The 26866-nt window shown below is 42.5% G+C and overlaps 1 protein-coding gene across 1 annotated transcript in view; it reads right to left on the bottom strand.

The window, feature by feature from the left end:
* Positions 1 to 26866, bottom strand: part of RYR2 (ryanodine receptor 2) — a 3854281-nt gene that overhangs the window by 2001080 nt on the left and 1826335 nt on the right. Inside the window, exon 41 of the mRNA XM_069607971.1 lies at positions 8147 to 8420. Coding sequence (XP_069464072.1) covers positions 8147 to 8420 — 274 coding nt within the window. The remainder of the gene's footprint in view (positions 1 to 8146; positions 8421 to 26866) is intronic.

Genomic DNA, 26866 nt, shown 5'->3' with positions numbered 1-26866 from the left:
GCTCCTCCTTTGCCACATAAGTGACCACTTCTGAGTGATACTCTTTCACTTTGTACATCCCAATTATTGTCTGCAAACGCTAATGATTGCCTTATAGGAGACATATCTCATCTGGACTGTTTCCTCAAAGCGATTTTACGAAATCCCCATTTTGGACTCCTATGCACCCTGAAGATGCTGTCCTTTGGCAAATTGTTTTGTCACTATATAAAATTTTGATTGAATACAATTAAAACATGCTAACTGGGGATGGTAAGTTTCTTCATCATATGTAAGTATTGGTTACCCATTATTGTCAGGTTCCTGCCATTGGTATCCTTATTCCTGCTGGAGTAGCTAGCATGGATGCAATCCTCAGATATGACATGGTGGGTAATAGATCTAAATGAAAATAATTATCTCATACAAAACAAGTGCAATAAAAAGCCTTTGTGTATTGTGTTGTATCTGTGTGTGTATGTGTCACTCAGGGAAAAAGAGAGAAAAGACTTTTCAAGCAACATCCTGTGGGAATAAATCTCCTTGGCTTTTCTTTAATGCAATGGTTGATGGAAAACATCTGAGGATTGACACCACAGGGGACATTGGGAGTTGCTATGGGCACAAAGTCAAAACTAGTGACTTAGCCAATGATGTTTAGGTTCTTTATATACAAACTAGCAGGTGTACGCGTGCTTCGCACAATAATTCCTATTTCAGTCTGAGTTTGAAGTTTATTTAATGAACTAAACCAATGCTTCTTTGTTGACAATATTGCTAGTCTTTCCTGTAGGAGCTAGTGTGAATGAATTGCTTTGTTTCCAACTCTGGAGCAAGCCACATAAAGCTCACTATCCCGTAAATCGGTTCCAGCTACTTTGAGTTGGAGCGTTGCGATTGTGCAGCAACATTGTTGGTGTCCCGACCTACAGCCGAGGCAGGAGTGACCTCAACATAAGTGCCGTATTTTTAGGACTGAGGTGTGTACACTTGAAGTGTCATAACCGTACCTGTATGGCTGAAGCATGTAAGCTTTGTACTGTTGAGATGGCATACATTCAGCAACTTATATGAGGGAATTGACACAATGTGACGGACAACGTAATTGCGGATACTATTGAAGGGACATGCACCATTTCCTGTCACCCTGTCCTACAAAAGCACCGTTTTGTGCCACCTGCATGAGTGGGATGTATGCTTAACATTTTGAAGACACACACGCACACACATATCGAAGCATTGCAGACTGTTTAAAAAACAAAAAAATAGAAAAATGTATATTGTATACTTTTTACATTGTCTAGACCATAGGACCCACCCACATGCCGAATTTCAGGTTTGTAACATGTTGGTAAGTATGCAACATTTCGAACAGACACACACACATCCAAGCATTGCCGAATGCAAACATTTGAAAAAACTATAGTTTATACTTTTTACATTGTATATTTACAAAATATCTCTTGAATTGCAATAATATTTTAATTACAGAAATATCTGATCACTAAGTGTTTCTGATGGATTAAGCTCTATGCAACCAAACACTGTGATCTGAAGGTATTCTGATACTCTGGGGAAACAACCAATTGTGGTTGCACAAGTTTGCAAAAGTCTGCAAACCCTATTAGAGAAAAATCGTATGGTGCTTGCGGACATCGCTCCTGAGTTTTTCCAACTGATACATACTGTTCTAAACAAAGATAGTACCAATTCGAGTGACCACACAAAGATTCAACTAAAACCTACACTCACAAAAAGTGTAAAAGTTGCAGAGCGAGTAGAGAAACAGCCGGCAACCTACTCTTTGAACATTACATGTAGACCAAGCCCTTTCACCCAGTGTGATCTTAACCATTGTTCAATTTTGGCTATCTTTTCTGATCTACCTCAGCTGGAAGACATTATCTCTACCAATATTGTTTTAGTAGAGTTTCCAAATAAAAAGAACCTCACCTCAGTTAGATTATGGATGAATTCCAGGGTCATCCAAAATACAATATGGATGGCAAAACATCAATTACATGAGATGGGTTTTGACATTCTAGCTGAAACAACAATGAAGATTTTTCTTACTGATCAGAATTTAGCGTTCACAAATCAACTCAAGGATGGTAATAAAACTCAGTATCAAAAGCAAGTCCCGTGCATCCAATCGGGTTGTCAATGTAAATGTAACCCAGCTCAAAATTATCTAGGTTCAGCTCTGATTGAAGGTGAAATTAGTTTGCTTAGTTGGAACACAAGGGGTTCTCCCACCTGATTAACAACAATGGTAGCACTCTAAGCAAATATAATATACTGATGCTGCAGGAAACTTGACTTTTGACTAGCCCTATATGGGATAACTATGACATCTTTCTTAATCCCGCACACAAGGGCGCTCGTGGAAGACCGACCTCTGGCCTCTTAATAGCCGTTAAAATGGTCCCTGGTATTAGTGCAAACCTATGGGCAATGCCAAACAATTTCATGCAACTGATCAAAATTCAGATCCACGCTGTGAATTATGCTATGCTAAATGTTTACTCAAATCCGGTGGGTATATCCGATACATGATTTCTAAAAGATATAAGCAATTTGATGAATTTGATCACACTAGATCCAACAGTCTCGAATGTCATTATTGCCGGGGACTTGAATCTAGATTGTGTCACGGAACAAATTACAAATAATAAACTCTGATTGGCAAAGTGGAGTTTATTTGTAAAATCCCATAATTTATTTAGGCTCAATGGAGCTTTCAAATCGGACATACCCCCCATCCCACTTGGCTGAGAGGTAAATGTACCTCGACATTTGATTACATGTATACCAATGAGGAGGATTTTTTTGCAATCATAGATTTTAGTATCCTAGAAAGAACAGCTAGTGATCATCAGCAATTGTCTGTGAGATGGGCAAGTAAAAAGAGTAACACAAGTCCTAGACTCATGTTTCAGCAAGATTGTATAACCACAAATGCGAAATGTAACAGTCTATGATGGTCAGAGAAGTCTTTGGGAAATTTCTATTTTTATCTTACAGCAAATTCACAAAAATCAGAATCTAAGGAAACCACTCATGAGGTTGTTTATTCAGACCTGATGCCTGTATTTCAAAGCTCAACAAAAGCTAGAACATTTGATTGCACAAATGTACATCCAAAGCTCCACACATACAACCATGATGTCCAGGCTAGGAATGCAAAAACGTGAGGCATTGCAATACTCTGTAGAGATTAGATATAGGTTATTAATTAACATCAGAACAAAATATAAAAATTGGCTAAAATCAAGACAAGCTAAGTTATATCAAAATGACAGTGCTCATATGTTAAGTGCACTTGAAACCAAAAATCTAGCTAGAAGTTGGGCCTTACTGAATCAAGCTAATCATGGCCCGCAAACTATTGTATTAAGTAATGGAGTCTCAGAATCAAATTGGATTATTCATTTTTCGAACCTGTATTCACTACCCCAAGGGGCACAAAGCTTAGACTTGCTTTGAGTTTCCCAGAATTTCTTCTTAAAGTTTGATCTAGAAGATATTCGCTTATATATCAAAAAAGCTAGCCCATCACAAGCTTGTGGTCCGGATGGTCTATATAATCAAACCTTGAAGAAACATCCGGAAATATGGGCAAATATCTTATTTTCTATTTTTCCAACTATCAATAAAACCCAATCTTTACCTCCCTCGTGGAGACATTCTATTCTAGTTCCCATTTATAGAAAAGGTGACAGAAAATTGCCTAGTAGCTACGGACCTATAGCTTTATTAGATGCACCGGGGAAAATCTTTTCAAGAAAAATTCTGAAAGAGCTAAATGCTTGGTCACTTCATGTTCAACTTAGAGATATGTTTCAGTCAGGATTCGTGGCCGGCCTTGGCACAACCCCAAATATCATCACTGTAAACATGATTCGTTTGGATTGAACCACTCGGAATCAACTGCTGTATTTAGCTTTTGTTGATTTCCAAATGGCATTTGATTCCTTTGATCGTTTACTGCTCTATAAGAAATTGACAACTGTCCTCAATCCCTCTGGGCACTTACCATGCTATTGCACACAAATACATCTATGCAAGTAAGGGTATCCCTAGCAGGACATTTAACATCTACTCTGCCCAAATATCGTGGTCTCAAACAAGGATGTATTCTTGCATCTACAATTTTTAACATGTTCTTGTTTGATTTGGGCATCTCAGTTAGAAAGGTTGCAAGTGATAGTCCTAGTCTAGGAAAACAAAACATCTGTTACTTGCTATACGCAGATGACCTTGTTCTTATGTCTAAGCTGCCCATTGGTTTACAAAATTTGCTGAACAATCTAAATGCTTATGCAGGGAAAAACAATCTTGAGATCAATACAGATAAAACACAAATATTGGTCTGCAAACCAAATGTGGCGAAACAAGTATGATTGTATAGTTGGAAACTACAGAATGCAGAGCTCCTTAGAGTACATCAATACAAATACTTAGGCATAACAGTAAATGACACTGGGTTAAGTGTGTTTTATGAGCAAGAATTAAATGGCAAACTGACATCTTTAATATCGCAGGCAAAAATTCTTGTGCGAAGATGTTGAAACTTCTCAATACAACATGTGCTGCAATTCTATCAGCAAAAGGTGATTCCAATACTTACCTATGGCATAGAAGCCAGCAAACCAAAAGAGTGTAAATGGTGGGATAAATTGGAAGCTCGCTTTTGGAAGCAAATACGGTTGCTCCCAAATACAACCCCACGTCCTATAATTTGATTTGAACATGGCTTACTTACTCTACATTCACATGTGTGGAAATTCTCTGCCTTGTTAACAAAATGTCTGATGGGTTTAAACTCTCCAAACATCTTAGGTGCAATGGCACACCATTTACTTGCCCGGAATCAGATCTTTTCTAAAATTTGGTGTCATTATACTTTGAATGCACTGGCAGATGCTATGGTCTCTTTGGATCTCCTTTTGCAAAATCCTGTGTGAGCTAAAGCTAAAATCTTTCAGCACGACTAGATTATTAATAGAGATAAAAGTTTACTCTATAAGGACTTTGATAAACAATATCGCAAAATGCCTGATTACTTAATAAAATGTCCTTCACAATTTCGCAATAAATATTTACGCTTTCACTTAAATCTCTGGCCCACTTTAGATGTGATGGCTAGAAGAAAGTTGATCCCAAAAGAGCACAACATCTGTTGCTTTTGCAAAAATGAATTACAGAAAGAAACATTGGAACATTGTTTAGTATTTTGCGCAAAACTAATTGACCAACGCAAGTTGTTTTTTTAAAATGTATTTGTCAAATATTATACAATGGAATTGAATGACGTATGGAAATGGCTATTCAGCAGTACAAAATGAGTAGTTAGAGTGGCCATAGTACAGTATTTAGACTATATTTTTCCTGAAGATTCTAAGTAACTGTCCAATTCATGTCGTATGATTTCCTGGAATTACAAAGATCACCATTTTGATTTATTTGATGTCTTGGTTTTGGGCTCAATATGATTTGATGTTTTAATTTGTTCTTCTGAAACTTTTAAAACTTGTGGATTGTTTGTTTGATGACATAATTTGTATGTGTATTATCTTGTGAAAAAAGAAATTTGAAAGGTTGATTTTATCAACCAACCAAATAAAAAAATAATTTAAAAAAAAGATAGACAGGGTTGTGTGTCATCCTAACTCTCCAATACATTAATTTGCAAAACAGCAATCACCATTTTAATTGTTATTGTTTGCTATAGCTATTAAAAGCATATAGGAATAATGAAAACAACCAACAATGAGTAAGTAAAAATCCCAGTTCTCAGCAGCACAACTTCAAAAATGTGTCCAAAGTTAAAAGTTCCTACAACAAACGGTACCATAAAATCTATTTCATAAAATGTACCATTATGGAAAAAATCAAGCTCAACTGTAAGATAAAGAAGAAAAATTGCCAACATGCCTGTAGAGAGGCAGATGTAGATGTCATCTAATGAGCCCGCCCCCTCACCTCCGTCATACTGGAAGAACAGCACGAAACACGGTGCATGACACCTTGTATCATCCCAATACCAGATCAAAGGTATGAAAGACGGTATGCACTTAGACAACCGTACAGAAGGTACCCTCAAACTGATGCAGTAGATATGAGCCTAGAGACATCACTGGACCTAGAAGAGCTATAAGTAAAGTCTGACAGGTGCGAAGTGACGTCATAAAGAGAGAAGATACATAGATACACTAAACCTGATGCATGGATGCCTGGAGAATGAAGATGTAACTGAAGCAACAAAGTAAACATACATAGGAATATGAAGAAAACTATATACACATAGAAGATAAGTGACCAGAGATGCAGTAGATCTATATACGCAGAAATGCAAGGTCGACAAGACGATGTAGAAGCTTGCTAATGTAGGTATAATGCAAGTAAAGCAGCCATGATTGAGAAATTGGATGTCAAAAAATCTTGAGGTGAGAGACCAAGGTTGCAGAGCTGACAGGCGCTGAAATACAAATTGGTGCAAGAACAAAGGATATTTGATTGGTTTAGGATCAAGGACCGCGCAGCAAGAGGCAATTGCAAAGCTTGAAAGGAGTCAAAGAGGATAAACCATGTACACAAAAACATATTTCTCTTAGATTAAGCAAAGGAGTGAATATTTGGGAGTGCCAATAATTGTACAATTAAAGACATGGAAAGCAAATGCAAGACAGAGCAACCAAGTTTCCAGAAGCCGAGGAGAGTAATAGCACCAAACATAATTGAATCAATTAGCACTAAATATCTGGGCAGGATGGACAAAATCATGGTCTCCTCACATGTGGTACAAGACCAGGAAACAAGGCCTATTCATAAAGCTCCAGACGAAGATAGCAATATACCTTCACTCCCTTTAAAGTTCTGAGGAAGAGAACATTCAGCAAGGTCAACTACAAAGAAGAAGCTTTGTCTTAGGGCGTAACTGATGAGAGTTGCTATACCAATTGTCCAAGTGGGCAGTTGTCTGACGTTATTCCACACACCTGGGTTTCGTTTTGCTTATGTGCTCCTAACGACCCAAATGCCCAAGGTTGGATGAGAGTGCCAACCAATCATGAGGACCTATGCAATGGTGGATTATATATTGCTGCAGAAGCCAATCTGCTGCTGTTATTCTGTTATCATCTGCATTATATGTAGTTAGAGGTGGTTCAAGGTGTGCCTACTTGATAAGGGGCAGCCAATGATGTTACCAACACCTACATTAACTATAGCTATATATGTACCCTTAACCAATCCCTCCTCCTGATAGGTTTTTACTGTTTGCCACATAGAATGACATCATAGCTGATGTACATTGAGGTATAAAGTCTTTTGCATAATTGAAATGCGCTGAGAGTTTGTGAGCTACAATCTGTTTGTTCACCAGGAGGTCTCCCTACGTTATTGAATTGGTAATAAAGTAGAATGTTTGCCATATTATTTGAGTCTGTCCGCTTATTTGGGCCTGAGATGATTTATTTGGTAATCCCATTCAGCACTTGCAACGCTCCAGGTGCTATTGCACATGCTTATGGCTCCTTACCATCTCTGGATTAGCTCTGTAATACACAGGCTGCAAAGCCATAGTAAAAGATCAATTTCCTCGGCAGGCCCATGATTGCCAAAGATTGTTTCTACTTCTATCATTACCAGCAAATAACTGGACTGGTAAATCATATCTTCTGTGCTTTTAACTGCATGCAAAAGGCATGCCTTAATTTGTCCATAATACATCATTTCCAGCCATTCAGTGTCTCTTCATGAAGGGTAGGGCTCAACTTGAAATTGCTGCCCTTATCTTCAAATTTATGAGGGATTTTCCCACATTGACTAATGGAACAAGTTGTTAGCTTATTGTTCCTCAATTTTGTTAATCATCTCTCCCCAGATTAAAAATGCTATATTTTGAGGATGTCTAGTGTCCTGTAAGGACTCTCTCCTTTGGATCTCCCTCCAGGAACATATTTGCGGTTTCTTACATTTTTCCTTCGAGATTATTTAAATTCTCCCATATTTAGCTCATTTTATCAATGACTTGCTGATGCACAACTTTCAGATGGTCACTAACCCTTCCTAAAAAATCTCTGAATACAATATGATATGAGCATTGCATACAACAGCAAAATAGGGGGAAACGTATTGGTGACTGTTTCCACTAGATATTTACCCGAGTCCTCGGATCATCAGTTTCTCTTCCTCTTTGCCCATCCTGACGCTCAGCAGAGAGCGGATCTGTCCCAGAGAGGCCAGCAGGTTGATAGTATCTTCCACGGACATGGCGTTGATAGTGTATGTTTTTGGTAAGGCTCTCACTAAGCCGCCAATGCCGTCATATTGCCGGTGCAGCAGCACAAACATGGCCCTCACCAGCTCTGAGTCCTCAATCACGGACTCTTGCGCCCATCGCACCATGGTCTCGGAAATTAGCTGCTGGAGGGTTGCTGTCAAGAGGGAGAAATGAGTCCGTTAGTATTAGAGTGCAGCTTTCAGGAGTGTGTTCTGCTTAACAATGTGCGGCCATCTTAAATAACATTTATACCGGTACAGAATAATTGAGCAAACCAGTTTAGCAGTAGGTTTTGATTCTTGCGTAATAGACAACAAAGGATGTAATTCTGCAATGCTCTTTATCACATACCTTGCTTTGCTCTAGAACAAAACAGTAAGAAAGCAGGTGGGTGCACAAATGTTTACTGTGAGTCAGGGAAAGGAAGCAAACAGTGCCACTCCATATTTAGGCACCGCTCAACGTTTTGTGCCACAACAAACAATGACGCCAACTGCGTTTGTTGTTTTGTAATGAGAGTGCAGACACATACTGCTCCAGTATAAATGTTTGAGGCAAAATCTTTAAATTCCTTTTCTTATTACTTAAACAACAACAACAATCCAAAATGCGCTAAAATGCGCACTGATTGAGAAAATAGCATTTCTGCTAAATTCAATATTACACAAGATGCAAGACTGGTGAAAAACATATCTGCTCTACTTTGTTGGCACGAGTGCCAACTTTTTGCAATATGGCTTAAAGGCCCTCACTACAACTCTGGCTGCCACCAGAGTTGCATTATTTCCGGCAGCCATGAATGGGCAAGAACCGGGTCATGCCGAGCTTGGTGGACCAGGTAATAGCACATTTGCGGGTGCCGGAATCAAGGGCCTCCCGATCCCCATTCTGCCCCATAGGGCTGAATGGGGATGGGGACGTCGGATGCACCAGCACATACAGAGTTGTGCCGGTGCATCCGACGTGCTCTGCTCGCGGGTGCCGTTACACCCGCCAGGAAAAACCTGGCGGGTGAAACGGTTCCCGCGAGCAGAGCCCATAGTATGGCGGTCCGGGAAGTACGGTACCAGCATGCTTAGCGGTACTGTACTTCCCAGACCACCATGCTCGTAATGAGGGCCAGTCTCACTCGAGTAAAACTCAGTGGTGTGCTTGCTATGGCTGGAGCTTTAATAAGTGCAGCTCAGTCTCAATGAGCATGCACTTTGCTATGAATGTGAGTTTTGTTTCAGGGGTCTGCAGTCTACGGCTCCTCAGATGTTTTGGACTATGACTTCTATGGTGCCTCAATATCGACTATGCAGAATGGGGACTCATGGGAGATGTAATGCAAAACACTTGGATAGGCCAGGGTGACCAGATTTAAAAAGTAAAAAACCCGGACAGGGCAACTAACATAAAAGTAGGACTAATTCTTAAAATCGGCTCTCATGGAACTACACTTCAGTAGCGTTTGGAGGAGAAGGTGGTTAGGCTAAAGTGGCAGACTCCTGGCGCAACTCATTTTCAATGTAATCACCACTGTGTTGCGCTGTGCCTTTGGAATGCACCATGAAGTGGTTGACACAGGGTCATGCAAGGGGATATGCCTTGCCAGACTGAGTATAATTTCTGCCCAATCTCAGCCTTGCAATGGGACCCGATTTTATATTTGTAGGATCAATAGGGTGGCCCACTGTAGCACCCCGTTAGTGGCCCATAGGCAACTGCCTGAAATCACACTGTCATAAAAACAGCCCTCGGTTCCCTTGGTATCAGAACTGACGATCTAATCACTTTAAGGTCTGCTAAAGTAACCTGTACCACGACTCTGTACCTTATTATGTAAAACATGGCGCCTGTCTGGATAGCAACCTTAATGTGTTACAAGTTCATAACGGCTGATATCTGAGCAAACAAGTGAAGGTTATTCATTGGCTTCCTGACGAGCAAGATTTTGAAATGCAACACAGCGGCGTAGAAGTAATCTAGGCATTTTCAAAATAAATAAATAAAGGTGCCATTAAATAGGCATCTGCAGCATAAAACATGAATCCAATGCTGTCGGGCACTTAAGAATTTTATTAAGGGTACATGAATATTTTTATGCTGAAAACAAAATGTGAAATAATGCTCAGTGAAGCGAAAAGTATGCAATTTGTTTTCGGAAAGAACGCTCCTTGGTCGTAAACACGACACCGGCGACAGTGAAAGTGCGCAGCAATTTAGTTCGGGGTCTGCTGTTGGTACAATTCATATCGTGCGTCTCGCGCAGCCAGCGGCAACAGATGGCGCGTTCACTAACTCACAGCTGCCCGGATTGCAATGCCTTATAGCGTAACGCCAGAGGCTATTTAAACGCCCAAGTAGGATATGCAGGAGGATTTTACTGCGGCTTTCTGGGAGCATGCGAACTAGAGCACACATGACTATTTATTCATTTAATTGCTTTATTTATTTTGACATTTGTAGAGCGCACCTAGCCCCGAGGCATCTGGGCTCTGGTTGGAACAAGTTACTTACCTGTAACTATTGTTCTCCAGCATGGGCCTGGCATGGATTCACATTCCTGTGAATGCTCCCCGTCGTCAGGCCGAGAATCCTGGCAAAAGAAAAAACAGCTTCACCTTCACTTATAAACTGTATTACTCCTCTAAACCAATCACTGCACTCTGGGTCACACTGCTATTCTGTACTGAAAACGCACACACATACCTGCGTCCATGCAGACCTTTGGGCAACGGCAAGGCTGAGGAGCCTGAGAAGGTGGTGTACCCCCTGGGCTTCTTTCAGACCATAATGCTTACCTCAAGCTATGAAATGTAATTAATCATTCAATTAATGAATTCACCTTTTATAAAATGCTTAATACCGGAGACCAGTCACTAAGCGCGCAAACGGGAATTGAACCTGTGTTGCTCTGCGTTATTTTGCTTCCAAGACAAGCGCGTTACACCTGAGCTGTCCTCCCCGAATCAGGAGGTGCAGTTTGCCACCTCGGGCACTGAAACCTACCTCTTCCACTGCTTCAGGGGCTTGGGAGTATTACCCAGGAACTGTGAGCTATTGCTTATTCATGTTTTTAGAAGTGACTGCTTCAGGCTACATTGGTCTCATTGGCAGAATTGATCACGTGGTGATGGATGGGCAGTGCCAGAGTGTAGATATGAATCGGGATGTAAACTGCAAGTCCTCTGCCAGAAATCGTCTTTCACGAGCCTTCTACCTCTTCTCCTGTTTGCACAGTATGCTTTAGAAATTCATGAACGACTCTGGTGGTCACAGCAATAACTCGATTCATCAGGTCCTTCTTGAATTGGTTGGGTATCCCTTTTTGCTTCTCTTTGATGGGTCTGATTGGGTCCAGAGGGGCTGCTTATTGCCCTTGTCCACTCTCCAAGGAAGGTCTCCAGCCCGAGGCCTATTTCTCTGGTCCCCTAATTATCAAATCATTTGGTGCACAGACTCCAAGTTGTCTTGGACCTTTTAGTGTTTGGTGGGACAGAAATCTGCACGACCACATGACCTCCAAATGGAATTTTGGAAAACGTTTCAGAAGGAGATTTTAATTTTAATTTATATTCTTTTAATTTACAGGCAGATGATTCAATGCATATCTTATTGCCCTCGTTGTAAGAATATACCTATAGACAATTCATCACCAAACCAATTGGTTGATCCCCCTAATCCACTTCAAAGGAAAGACCTTCATGGAGATGAGGCCTCCTGATATCCATATTCATTTGGAGATCCACTTGGATCTAGGACTGGTAAGTTTGGATCTGGCATTGTAGCATTGCTCTTGACTTACCTTATGAGACCCAATCATTCTTTGACCTGCCCCAGCATCACCTCTAGATTCAGAGAAAACCTTAGATGCAACAATTGTATGCAATTGAAGGGTTTAGCTTTCACATCAAATTTATTCACACCAGTGACATCTTCATTATTGCTGTCAATCGCCTTAAAAAATACTTTCTATAACTGAGAAAGAGATGAAATGGGGGGACTCTTTCTGGATCATGCCTGCTATTTCTAAACGATTGTGCTTCACTGCTCGGAGGCAAAGCAGGGAATCCAGTTACACTGCGTCCATCACAAATGGTTCAAACTATAACACTGGTCTTCAGGAGGCTGCCTTCCCAGAGATGTGGTCTAACACTGTTGGCAAGTATAGAGTATTCCAGGGTTTTAAATGAAGAACATTGAACACCCATCCCCCAATATCTACAAAAGACATGTTTAAAGAGTTGTAGCTCAACTGGAAGCCTAGAAAGAATGCCCCTGGAGGGGCCATCTTTGCCTGCAGTAAGTCTATGCATATCATCTTCTATTGATTGTGGCCAGTGGAGGTTGACTAGAAGTTCCCCACCCTCATTAGCATTTATATTAGAACCAATCCTCATTCAAATGATTAGCTAAAGGTCTCCCTGTCATTTAAAAAAAAAAAGTATGTGTTTCGTTCAAGAAACAAGTTTCCTAAATGTTCACAAGGTACAAGATTTCCCAATAGACTGCGCACATTTTTTGCGTGATTTAATGATCCTCAATAGCATTCTTTATAAGGTCTCGCGCATTATACTCACCAGTAATACATTTGAGGTCTTTGATGTGCCTGATGAAGACCAGTCCTTGCTGTAGAGAAACACAAGTGGCCTTCCAAAGTTTCCAGTAGATAGATTCCGCTGGTTATCTTCCCTCAATATCAAATCCAGCTCTCATAGCAGCCTTTGGGATTTTATTATAGTGCCTGTGCCTGGCTGAAGACTCCCTTCTTTGCAGGAGATTTCCTCAGATCGGCCCAGCCATTAGAAAAGCAACATTTCCAGGTCCCTGCCATAGCGTGATCGAGCCAAAGAAACAAGTGGGCAAGCTGTACAGCGGCCCAACAGACAAAATCAGCAAACAGGGAAAATACAAGCCAAGAAGACTGAACATCCCCAAACTGGCTGAAGGAGCAACACAAGAAGTCTTTAGTACGCTGGCTGGAGAGCTGTGGCTGGAGAGCTGTTGCCTTACTGTGGTTCAGTGTTCTGAGGCATTGTGGTGTCATAATGTACCGCTCAGGGGAATTGATCGAAGGAGAAAAGGCCTAATGCTGGGCAGGCTTACTCACAGCTCCCAACCAGACCCATGTCAGGCCAGTGTGAAAAGATCTGGGCGGTGCGGACGAGTTTAGGTTGAGCTCTGTTTATTTGCAGATGACAGCCAAGCTCCCTCCTCTGCCCTCCTTCCCCCAGTAAACTGACATGGGATGCAATGGAGGGGAGCAAGAACACCCTTGCGCTAGGGAATCAGGAGACAAATTAGCACAAGGTGAGGGGGCAAGGATGCGACAATGGTAGACAGGGTACAGTGTGGCTGACCCAGCCCTGGGTTTTCTTTGTTGTCACTCCCGTGACATGTCGTATTGCCTTTTCCCGTTTTAATTATAGTACCACAAACCCCAGATTGCAAAGTAGAAAAACAGGGATTGATGAATATAACGGCCTGGAATGGGTGCCGTTGAGAGCTGTGCCATCTTGGTAGAGGATCTATCACTGGATTTCGATTTCCGTGTTTGTGAAGCGTCGTCTCTTACACTTGGATGCTAGACGCCTTTGCCGGGCCTGGGCCTCCCTAATGCCATGGGTGGCGATACATTTTGGAACGTGTTCCTCTCTTATAGGTCTAAGAAATAGTATATCAGAATATTGTAACATTTCTGATGTCTCTACGCTCTGTAATGTCAGGTTGGCTTGGAAATATGTAGCACAAGTTTCAGTAACTTTAACCATTGGGCCATTTTCCCTATTGTCCTTTCCAATTGCTTGTCGCTCCCCATTGTTTCCTAAATGATGTGCTTTCATTGCTTTCATCTGCACCTGCCAAGGAGCAGGTAATGGTGATGATAATGTCACGTTTTGATATAGTGCTAGTTGCTGGATTCCATGTGCTTCTGTGCGCTGTAATCACAGGCAGCATTATTACCCAATTTAATGGACCAGCACCTTCTCTGCTATACAGGGAGATTGCTAAATCTGTGGTATTCCTGGATACTTGCAGGGTGATCGATACCGGCAAATAAATAAAATAAAACCAACAACTCAAATGTTTTGCCTTAGTTTTCTCTGGAAGAACAGCCCCCATCTGGATACCGTAACATTTCCGGTTGTTGTCCCGTTGAATGTATCATATGTTTTACATCAGGGTTGTCCAACTCCAGACCTCGAAGGCCGGATCCATGCTGGGTTTTCAGGATACCCCTCATTAATATTCATGACATTCATTTGTATATATTGATTCTAAAAACATGCAAATTGTTCCTCATGAATAATAATGAGGGCTATTGTGTGGCAGCGAGGGGCCAGCAGGCCCCTCTCTACCTTCACTTCTCAGTACAAAACTTGGACCAAGTGCCTCCAGTTGTGGGTTCGCCCCTTGCCCTTATGCAATGTTAACTTTTGTTGACTTTCGTGTAGATGGGACCACTGTGCAGGACACTGGGCATCCATTTTTTGTGCCCCCTTTCGACTCCATCTTGGTGACCAGGCCTCACTGCGATAGTACGAAACGCTTCTCTCCCTCTCCTCACTGCGGTCAGGCACACAGAGCACATGGCCCCCACCTTCGTTCCCACTCTGACTGGAAAACTCTGCAGCTCCATTCTCACGCTGAAGCCGGAGGTATTTGCAACAACTAATAAATGTAACAAATCACTCTTCCTCTGAGATCACTGTCCCGCATGTGAACCAGCATGAACTAAGCACATAGCTCGTTCATCTCCACAAACGTGTCCTTGCCCCGCACCCTCGCCAATGGAAACCTACTGCCATTCTGACCCTGTGTCCCTGCAAGATATTCCTTTCATGTGCCAGACTACTGACCATGCCATGATGCCCACCCAGCAGACTCCCAAATAAAATTAGACCCCTGCTGCAGTATATCGTGCCTAAGACTAACAAATGCCACATACCTGAGATTCTTGTGAAACTAAACCTACAGTTCAATCAGTGTATTATAGTGGTCAAGACCCTTAACCTGTGACCTGTATAATCCAAATGTTATAAATGATATAGACACCTGTGTGATTTGTATAGTGACATGATAAACTACTGAGAGTCTTTTGAACAACCATTATTTAGTGCATGCATTATTTAGAATGTATTCATTAGCTTAGATAGTGACCACCATGCTTCACGGCGACCTGACCTTCACCCATTCGGAGCACATATATCTGACGTTCATCCTCCTGCCAACCAAACAACCAACCAGGAGGAAGAGATGATGCCCACACCTAAGACACCACCCTGGCTGACCAATCCGGGTCCAACGTTGCATCATATGTTAGACGTGTCATTGTACCTATATAATGTACTGTAACATTAATTTTGCCAGAGCGCTCTCAGAGATCTAGATAAACTTTTCCTTGAACTCTCGCAGCTTGCTCTCTTTGCCTTATTCCCCGTCCGGGGAGTGTCCGTTTTATTCTCTTGCACGTTGAAGACGGGGAGGGCACAAACACTATGCTGAAAACCCATCAGGGTTCCAGTCCTCGAGGCCTGGAGTTGGACAACCCTTTTTCACATCCTGCTGGGTTCCCTGTGTGATCTACCTGCCACTGTGGTTTGGGAATGCCAAGTGGCGTCCACTCTAGATTGTAACTGGAGGCAGGATTCCCTGCAGGGTTGTTGTAGCAGTTAGCGTGGATCACTCCCAGCAGTTAGGACAGGGTCGTTATGCCCAATAAACTTTGGAGGTACGTGGGAAGTCATGACTGTCTTCATTGCAAGAGGAACCCATGACTGAACAATCACTGCACTCAAGGCTTGCAGGGTTTATTATCAAATCAAAACCCAAGTCATTATACGTATTTAACAGCATTTTTGTTTTTTGGATGTTAACGATTCATGCGCCTTAAAGGATTCCCCCTGTGAGAGGATCCATTTAGCTCAGCAGTCTGATGGCTTCCTCAGTGTCTCCTAAGCAGGCGAGGAGAGGGAATGCATTATTCTAGTGTCCTGGATAATCCTGTGTCTATTAGAAAACTGTGAAGGATCCCTGAAAACAAATGCCATGCTACCTCGTCTTAGTACCCTCTCACACCTCTTGTCTTAATTGAAAAGTGCTTTCATCCCTCTTAGTCCTGTGTGGCCTCACTAGACACAGGGATAAGATGTAACTTAGGCATAGCCCGAGACAGACTGGTCACACCCCAGCCCTTAAACCTGAAAGATTTCTCTGATGTCCCTCTCAGTGATGGATCTAGAAAAGAGAAAAGCAGTGACTTCTGAGGGTCTGGGTTTCACAGTCCGGCTGAATGTAAAGCCTGTTGTTTGCTTGAGACAGCAGCACCTGCATGACCAAGCGGATCGTTAACCACTCTGTCCTGCTCTGATAGTGTCTACCGACAGCGTCGACACTACTCCCTAAACGTCGCTCACAGAACCTATCATCATTCTTTCTGACAGCATATCCCTCTCAAAGGGCTTCCTACTCTACTTTCCAGAGGGTCCCATTGTGCAACCTGTTAAGGTGTCAATCTTGTTGTGATGGATTGCCATCTGCAAGAGAGTGGAAGCTCTAGCTTTTTCTATTTTTATTCACATGACGTAATACTGGTAATTCTCTTTCTGAAAGGGACGTCTGCTAATCAGCCCCCCTTTTCACATAGGCTGCATGCCAAAATTATAGTGCAGACTTCTGCCTTTGCTGAAAGCAGTCTGCTGACATATATAGCCCCAGTACTGCAGTGACACAGAGCAGGTTCAAAGGTCACACACCTTGGCAGATGGGGGGTATTTTTATTCTTCTGCAACTGAGGCCTAAATTATAAGAATTGCATGCCTTGGTCTCTCTGGTGGCACATAAATCTGTAATTCAAGCAATGCCTGGTTGTGGCATACAAACGTAAAGCAACAACAATTTGATATCACAATAGCGTCCACTCTATGAGCAGGGCCCATCTATGAAAGGGCTGATGTTTATTAGTGTCTGGTCTGACTAGCTCTGTTACAGTCAAGTGTCATAATATCCAGGAGGCTGCATCTTTGATTCTCCCGCAGGAACGAGGTAACACGTTCCCCCAGGAGGACTCCTGGAAACCAGTGCTTCAGAGGCAGCACTGACATAACAAAGCCCCTCTCACACCAATGTGTTGACTTCTGTAGACCTTTTGAAGTCAGTAGGCATGGTAAGGGGCAAATATAGAATAGTCAGGAGGAAGAGGTAGGCCAGAAAAAGGGTCCTATTATCTTGATTTCTGTTAGGGCTCTCTTCGGTGTCCTGTCCCTTCCATTTCCGACAGGCAAGAGACCCTCCCAGATCCAAAGTCATGAAGCAAAGGGCACCTGTTACACAAACCAGAATTGGACCCCTTACAGCAGGCTTGCTTTGGACACATCCCCTGTGATATTGTGCCTCCAAAAAGAGAGGGGCACCCCCTCATTGTTTTATTCATGTCTGGACTTTTACAAAGGCAAGAAGAATTCATCTGGACCTCTGTTGGGGATACAGTCTATCCCATACTCCTCTGCCAGCGAGTTGAAGACAGAAGGCACCAAAGGCAGAGTAGAAAGTTTCCCTTGCCAACCCCAGGGAGCATTGAGGGTGACTGCTGTTCCACCAAGGCTTCCATGCTACCTGCAGTGGAACCGGGCTCCCCTGTATGTTTAGATCAAGCCAAGCCAAGTGCTGCAATAATGCAGGCTTGGCACTAGCTCTCTGGACTCCTCTTTGCCCCCATCATCGTGCCCTGGACCAGGCTGTTGCCCCTGCCACCAGCTGTCTGCAGACTATGCATAACAGGATTCAGGAAATGACATCTACGTTCATCGGAATCGTTCTTTCTCCTGGCAACACTGAAGGCTGGGCACTCGCTCCCCTGTCATTGGATCCTGGATCGGGCTGTAGTGCCTCCCACAATGCCCAATCCAGCATCCATGTGATTGGATTCAGGAAATGGCATCTACCCTCAACAGAGGCGTTCTTTCTTCTGGCAACACTGCAGGTGGGCGCTCCCTCCCCAGACTCCTCTTCGTTCATGTCATCAGTGCTTGGACCGGGCTGTAGTCCCTCCCACCAGCCTTCTCTATCATACGCGTGACTGGATACCATGTAACATCCACCTACTGCTTTTTATCCCAATACCATTGTCCTCTCTGCCATGTTTGCCCCTGTTTTAGACCAGTTTTGACTATCATGCATATGTATTGCCCTTTTGTTTAAAATCCTGCCACCATGTTGTGTATCTTGTGGCTTCCCTGAACCTTGTGCCCATTTCATCTTCATTACCTCTTTTCTATATTATTTAATTTATTTTCGTTGTTTTTCTCTCATCATGACTCAAACATTTCTGTTCTTCTCCATCCCACCCTTCTGCATTCTCCTCTATATCACTCATACTCATAACTTTAGCAATCATATTATTATTGCTACATCTAATTCTTCTCCCCCCTCTCTTTTTGTCTCCTTAATGGGTGTTCCATTGATAGCAAAGTCCACTCTATTCTTGATACATTTCTCCATCTTAATTTCTTTGTTTCACTGAAACCTGAATTACGGTTAAACTGGCCTCTTTTTAACTTCCTCTATTCACTTCTCTTACTCTTCCCTTCCTCTTAGGCCTGGCAGCTGTACAGGCATTCTTTCCCATTCCTCTTTTATTCCCCTACCATCTCCTTCCCCTCCTCTCATGTCTCTCCTTTGAATACCACCATGCTGCTTTCTCTAAACCATATGCCTTCCTTATCATTTATCGCCCCTCAAGCACTTTATCCTCTTTCTGTGAGGATCTCGACATTCTACTCTCTTCCTTAATTCCTCTTACTTTTCCATTTGTACTCCTTGACAACTTCATTCTTCTTCTTCCTTTTTCTCATGCATCCTTCTCTTTTCCTCCACAACTTCAGTCTTATGAGCTTACTCAATTCTCTTCTCCCTTTCACATAGTTAGGGCTCTTCCCGTAATCTAATGTTTTCCTCCTCACTTTCTCCCCCTCTCCTCGCTTCTCCTTTTCCTCTGTTCATGCCCATCTCTCCTTTTGATTTCGTCATCTCTTTGTCCCCTCTTTCTTTTCCCTCTTCGCATTTCTCTATGTATGTGTGCCCTAACATTAAGAATGTTGATACTTACTCCTTTGTTTCTTCTTCTTTACCTTCCATCTCTCCCATCTCATCTGTGTCTCCTAATGACACTTTATCTCTTCTTATCTCCTCACGTAGCTCAACTCTTGATTCTTCCTGTCATCTGCGTTCCTTCTCACTCTCCCAGAACCTGCTCCTACTTGGCTTCCCCTGCTCTTTGTGTCCATCTCATCTTCATTACCTCTTCTCTTCACTCTAACTGCTCATCCTTGCATCAGGCTGAGCATTGCTGGAGTAAATCCTTATCTTTTCCTACTGTCATGCCTTCACTCTTCTTATGACTCGTCTCTACTCCTGGCCCAATCTTATACTTCTCTGAGCTATGCAAATGTTCTCCCCTTACCTCTGCCAGCTCTTCCAACTTGTCAACCGCTAACTCTACACCCGCCCTTCAGACTTCTCTTCACTCTTTGCTCTCTTTATCACATCTTGCTAACAATTTGTCTAGCAAACTCCTATAATTGTGTTTATCACTTCTACACTTTTTGGGCTCTCCTGCTTTACCTGTTCCCCACGCCCCCTGCCAAGCTTTATCCTCTTTCACAGCTCTTATGGAATCTGACACTACTTATTATATGCTTCAGCAGATGATCCTCTACCTGCTTCTCGTATTCCTAACTTGTTTCTTACTTAACATCTCCTTGCTCCTAACATCTTTTATAAACTCTTCTCTTTCTGCATCTAATCGTTCTTCACATTTCAAGTTTGCTATTATTCTTCCTATTCAGAAAAAAACCTTTTCTGGACCCTACTTTTTGATCCAAATACTAACCTATCTCTCTTTTTCTTTTTCTTTCTAACCTACTTGATTTCCTAGTCTACTCTCAAGTCTCTGTATATCTTAATCATCACTCCCTTCTTCTTCTTCACCAATCTGGTTTTTGCCCTATGTACTTGATCGAAACTGCTCTGCTATATGTGACCAACTCTCATTCACTGCCCGTCATGTTAAACATTGATCTATTTTGATTCTTCTTGATCTCTTAGAAGCTTCTTGCCACTCTCTCCTCTTTGGGATTTTCTGACTCAGTTCGTCGCAGGTATTCTTCCTATTGTTCATTTTCCATTTCATGGTGGGCTCAAAATCCCCTTTTTTCCCTCTGCACTTTGGAGTTCACCAATACTGTGTCCTTAGCCCTCTCTTCTCAAAAAATAATTCAAATTTTGTTCGACTTTAAAGCTTCTTCAAGGTCCTAGCTGTCTCTGTTGCAGTACTCCAATGCCATGTTGAGCCAGCTGTGCCCACTCACCACCAAAGGATTATCTGCTTCTCTGCAACCAATGCTGCCGAGTCTTTTAGTACTGCTGACCTGACATCACCTGCTGTCCGCATCGTCTTTGACCTATAAGTCTTTGTCGTTGCTGACAGCACTGCATGTTTGGACCCGGCACCGCCCCTCCCTCGACTTGAATCCAGACCTGCGCCAAAAGCTTCAGACACCCAGTTTGATGCAGAAACATCTGTCCCAACTTTGTTGAACCCCAAATACAAGAAAATAAGGTACTGTGAACCGGCCACATCCCAGCGGTGCATTTTCTAGACCATATTGATATTCAAGTCCCCCTTTCTACCTTATTCTGAAAAACATTTCCTTTAAACAGTGGCATGTGCCAATATTGAGCCTGAACATCCCTGCTCATCAGAATGCCCTTTAACAAAACTTTGTGTGCTCTGTGTTTTACTTTGCAGGGGTGGGTTTAACTTAGTTTTCTGATTAGTTGTTTGCATATTATTGTTTATTAAAATTATATTTTCAGGTCTATTTATCAACCTTTATTGGATATCCTTTCATTTCGGGCTTTAGTACTTAAGTTGGTTGGGTTGCTACTGCTATTACCCATTCCCCCGTTGTGTATCACCAACCCTCAGCCTGCCCTACCACACCAGGTAAAGGAGACATAAGTGTCAGGCTGTATCTATTAAACCTTTGTGATGCAGATCTGTGCTGGATTGATAGTATTGTGGGGCAGAATAGAAGGTTTAGCCACTGCTCATCCCTGTACAACTGCAGAACAGTAGTAATTTTGTCACACATACATACTCAGACACATATTACGTGACTACCCCTTGATTTATTAAAAATAATGTTCATATACTTATTATTTCAATAGCAACTGTGACAAATCCGACAATTCGTCCCTTCTCCCCAGAGGGGAGCCACCCCTTTTGAGGCTAGGGAGGTTAGCCCGCTAAGCAAGAAACTCCCTAGGGATCTGGCCAAGTGTGACCTCACTGGGAGTGACTCCCCTCTCAGGGACAAGGACTACCATTTCGATAAGGAACTCCCGGGCCAATGTATTTTGTCTGCCTATATGGGAATTGCAAAGACTGTTGATACTTCGGTTTTGAATCCACCTATCAGTGACATTAACTCAATCTCTTTGGCTTCAGGTAATGCTGGATCTCACCTGAACTCCACAGTCAAAGAGCAGCGACACACCCTTTTCGATTCTGATTGCGTACATAAAACCAAGAGGTACTTTGAATCATGGAACAACTCCTACAAAGGGAGGAAGAAGCCTCCTACACTGAGGCAAGCCTTTGATGAGAAGACGTCCTGGAGGGCCAAAACCACGCTAGACCACAGAGCCAGTGGTAGCATTGAGAGCGAGTGAATCTCTAGCTGGATGCCGAAGGCTGGCATCCAGACCAACTGGGTTGCCAAGATCGAGAAAGAGACGGAGACAGGAAAGTAACCTTCTCATCTGGTGTTGTGCCCAGACGGAAGCCGTAGTGGGCCTGGAGCCCAGTAACAGAAGCAGAGACCAGACTGCACAGAAGACACAAATATATCATGTCAAGTTGCTGAAGTAGTAGAAAGTTGACCCAGTAGAGGAGATTACCGTAACAATGGCCACCCTCCTCACCGACCAGGACCAACAACACCAGTTGGTCCCTCATCACATACCACTATCACAATAAGAAGATCTGCATGACCTTCTGAACTAATTCCCAGAGGTATTCTCCAAACAACCAGGGAGAGTATAGAATCTGTTCCAACACATCAGGACTCCGGCCTGGAAATGCAGTACATTTAAAGCCTTACCCGATCCTGGAGGCTAGAAGTAAGATCATTCAGACGGAGCTTCACAAAATGCTGAAGACTAACATCGGTGAGCCCTCAGAGAGCCTGTGGTGCTCCCCCATTATTTTTGTGTCAAAACCACTCCCACCTTTTCCCCTCCCCCAGCTTCCCTCCCTCTCATTCACTCCTATTCTTCTGTCTTTCTCTGGTACTGCTCACATTCCGGAAGTACTTTTTGAGTCTTCTCTCACATTCTCTTCTCATATTGCTAATATCTCTCCCAGCTTTCCTTTTCAACTTTTTAATATTCGTAAAATTCACCATCTTCTTTCTCTGTTACAAAAACACTTATTTCTGCATTTACATTTCAGAGACTCATTGATTACTACTTGCACATTGACCTTCCTGTCTAACAGCCTTCCCCTCTTTGTTCCTGTTATCATCTCTCAATTCTCATTCTGTTCTCTCTTCCTTCTTGTTTTCCCTTTTTATCTTGACTTCTTTCTCTCTCCTGGCTTTCCTTTGAATCTCGTCTCCTCTTTCATTTTCTTTGTATCATTATCAAGTATCTCAGTGGACCAGCTCCTCCTTACTTATCTTAACCTATTACCCTCTATTCTGCTCTTTTTCCTCTCCGTTCTCAATCTCTCTTCCTTTTTGCTATGCCCAAACCACCAAGTGCCCAATCCTGTTTTGCTACTTTATGCTTCTTGCACCTAAACACGGGAATTCATTTAATCTGCTAATTCACTCTTCTACATCTCATCCTTTTTTATGCTTATAACTAAAGTAATTGTGGACACCTTTGGCATCATTAACATCACTCCACAGGAATCGCTGGAGTCCTCTCTGACATCAATGCCCAACCACCTATGCATCTTCGAATTTTGTTCGACACTGAAGATTCTTCAAGGTCCTAGCTGTCTCTGTTGCAGTACTCTGATGCCATGTTAAGCTAAATGTGCCAGTTCACCACCAAAGGATTCTCTGCTTCTACACAAGTAATGCTGGCAAGTCTTTTAGTGCCGCCAACTTGACATCACCTGCTGCCGCCAGCATCTTTGACCTGTAAGCCTTTGTCGCTATTGGATAGCTCTGCATTATTGGACCTGGCACCACCACCGCCACACCTCGACCTGAATCCAGGCCCATCCCAAAAGCTGCAGACTCCCAGTATGATGAAGAAATGTCTGCTCAACATTGTTGAACCCGAAATACAAAAACAGAAAGTACTGTGAAGAGGCCATGTCCCAGTGGTGCAGGTTTGGGACCATACTGACAGTCAAGCCCCTCTAACGTATTCTGAAAAACATATCCATTGTGCCAATCTTGAGCCTGAACACCCCTGCCCATCTACCCAGAGTGCCTTTTCACAAAAGTCTGCCTTCTTTGTGTTTTATTTCACTGGGGTTGGTTTAACTTGGTTTTCTGATTAGTTGTTTGTATATAACTGTATATTAAAAGTATATTTTCCGGTCGATTTGTAGACTTGATTGGACATCCTTTTATTTCAGGCTATTGTACTTAAGTTGGTTGGTTTGCTACTGCTACCCCCCAGTAAATATTGACAACCCTCAGCCTGAGCTACCAAAAAAGGTAAAGGTGGCAAAAGTGTTGGGCGTCTATTAAATGTTTATTATTAGGATCAGTGCTAGATTAATAGTATTGTGGGTCAGAATAGGGGTTTAGCCACTAACCATCCCTGTACAACTGCAGAGCAGTAGTAATTTCATCAAACATACATACTCAGACACAAATTAGGTGACTATTACAGCTATAATTGTTAATTTATAACATGCTTAATACCAATGTTTGGATTCTAAACGAGAGATCGGGATTCGAACATGTGTTGCGCTGCGTTGTCTTCCTTCCAAGACAAACCTGTTGCCCCTGAACTATGCTTCCTCCTACCATTGGATTTATTAAAAATACATTTCATATACTTATTGTTATTTCAACAGCAACTGTAACAAATCTGGACAATGCGTCCCTTCTCCCCAGTGGGTAGAGGTGAGTCCGCTAAGCAAGACCGTCCCTAGGGGTTTGGGCAAGTGGGACTGCACTGGGAGTGACTCCCCTCCTGGGGTTATGGACTCCCATTCTGATAAGGACCTCCCCGTCCAAAGTATGGTATCTGCCTATATTGGAACTGGAAAGACTATTGTTACTTCTGTTTTGAATCCACCAAACAGTGACATATCCTCAATTTCTTTGGCTTCAGGTAATTCTGGATCTCGCCTGAACTCCACAGTCAAAGAGTGGTGACCCCTTTTGATTCTGATGATGTATATAAAACCAAGAGGAACTTTGAATCATGGAGAAACTCCCACACAGGGAGGAGAAAGACTCCTACATGTGAAGACGTCCTAGAGTGGTGGAGCCATGCTAGACCACAGAGCCAGTGGTAGTGTGGAGAGTGAGCAAATCCCTAGACAGAACCCAGTCAAGGTTGGGAAAGAGAGGGAGACAGGAAAGTGAACGTTTCATCTGGTGGTGCGGCCGCACAGATGCTGCGGAGGGTCTGGGGTCATGTAGTCGGCGTAGAGACCAGACTGCAGAGGGGAGCCCCGATCCCCAAGCTCCGCACAAGAGTTGCATTAGCTGTTGAGGCAAGAAGCGGATGGCAAGCAAATGCTCCCAAGGAGATAACGCCATTGAGAGGTACGAACAGTTATAATCCAGGTTGTGAAAACGACCTGGTTACGGCAGCCTGATAAACCCAAGCGAGGCAGGTGCCCTGTTTAAAACAGATTGCAATAAGACTGTTAGAAAGCCAGAGGGTTTTGGAGAACCCTGAGAAACTGAGACTTTGGCATTCAAGGCTGGCATAGACTCCTGGGTTGTGGGAATGGAGAAAACATGAACCGGCTTAGGCCCCCATGAGATTGAGAGGAAGTAAGCCTGTCAGAGGGCCAGAAGACTTTGGAGAGTCCGAGAACCAAAAAGATTAATAAAGAGAATTGCTGGGCAAGAGAAACTGGAGGTTTTTAAGGATCTTGTAAAATTTGGAGAAATTGTATGAAAAAAAACCTTACTTTTTCTGAGGAAGAGTAAACCATATGGAAGATATTACCATTTGAGCAACATAACCTGCAGAGAGGCTGTGAACTGTGTTTTGAGACATTGACAAGCTTTGTGACATAACCCTGCTTGAAAAAGAAACAAATGATTGGCCAGGCAGAAGCCGAAGACAGAGCTATTGCTCCGACCTCCTTCTTTTGTTATTTTTCTATGTGGAAGGGTGAGATGGCTTTTAGGATTTGGACTAAGGACTATATGATTTCAGACTTTGACAAGCATCCTTAGTTTAGTTTCATTCGGCAGGGAATGTCCCTCATAGCAGTAGGGCTAGATAGCGGTGTTCTTGTTCTTTTAAATAAAAGCCGCCATAACATGGCACATAGTAGTCCAAGTCCTTCTTCTGGTTCGCTTCACAATCTTCAAATTCCTCATGCTATCACATGTACATGTTTCATTCTCTGCGATCATCAGTTGGTTTCAACCTTCACTGTCTGCTGGCTGGGAAAGATTGGGAAATATTGAAATAACAATAAATATATAAACAATTCTTTTGAATAAATCAAGTGGTAGCCACCTCATTTGTAAAAGAATGTGCACAGCTGTCAGGATGTAATAGACTTGATATGTAGTAAGTCTGAACTGGATGTAAGACTAGCCCATTATTAAGATGGACAATGGACAAGGAGTTCAACTTACTATCACAGTATCAATACTCTTATCAATCACAAAACACTCACTCTGCATATTCTGACTGACTGAACAAGCTTGAATGGTGTTAAACACATCCTTCCTTATAGGTAGTGTGGTAGGTCAGAAGAAGGACACAGACTCTGGGTTTTCATCTCACCAGTATTCTATTAAATTATATACAGTAAACAACTGACTTTCCCTAAGCTATAATGTATTCCCTACCTAACAACACTAACCAGGGTGCTTGTCAGTCATCCGTGAGAGTCCAAAACCAAAATGCAGTCTACTGTCCGAAATCTAACTTACTCTGGCCCTACCGTTATTGAGAATAACTAAAAGTTAAGAGAATGACTCCCTTCCCTTCTTATGTGGATCTTCCACCAATACCAGTTCAAAGAGATGTTTTTCAAGAAGAGTCTTTGGTGATTCTTTTTATCAAATGATACAGTACTCTTATGGGGTTCAGCAAGGTCTCAATGGTCTCTTTTATTTGATTTTTCCTTTTTCTTCTTTTAATTTTCTCTTTACTGATTGTCCAACTTTTATCTTTTACTAGAGACAACTTGAGAGCTTAAGCAGGGATTCTCAGTCTCATTTGTTATTCGTCCTATTCCAGCATCACTGGGACGAGTCTGAACATTCCAGGAATAATTCTTAGTTTCTTCAGATACTTTCAATATCGTCTCTTCACTAGGACAAGTATGAGTGTTCCAGCAATGATTCTATATATATTTTCACTAGGACGAGTAGGAGTGATCTG

This window comes from Ambystoma mexicanum, chromosome 4q (genome assembly GCF_040938575.1).
Source record: "Ambystoma mexicanum isolate Mex_15411 chromosome 4q, UKY_AmexF1_1, whole genome shotgun sequence".
In the NCBI taxonomy this organism is placed as follows: domain Eukaryota; kingdom Metazoa; phylum Chordata; class Amphibia; order Caudata; family Ambystomatidae; genus Ambystoma; species Ambystoma mexicanum.
The sequence above is the reverse complement of the archived record's forward strand: the minus strand, read 5'-3'. Positions and strand labels throughout refer to the sequence as shown.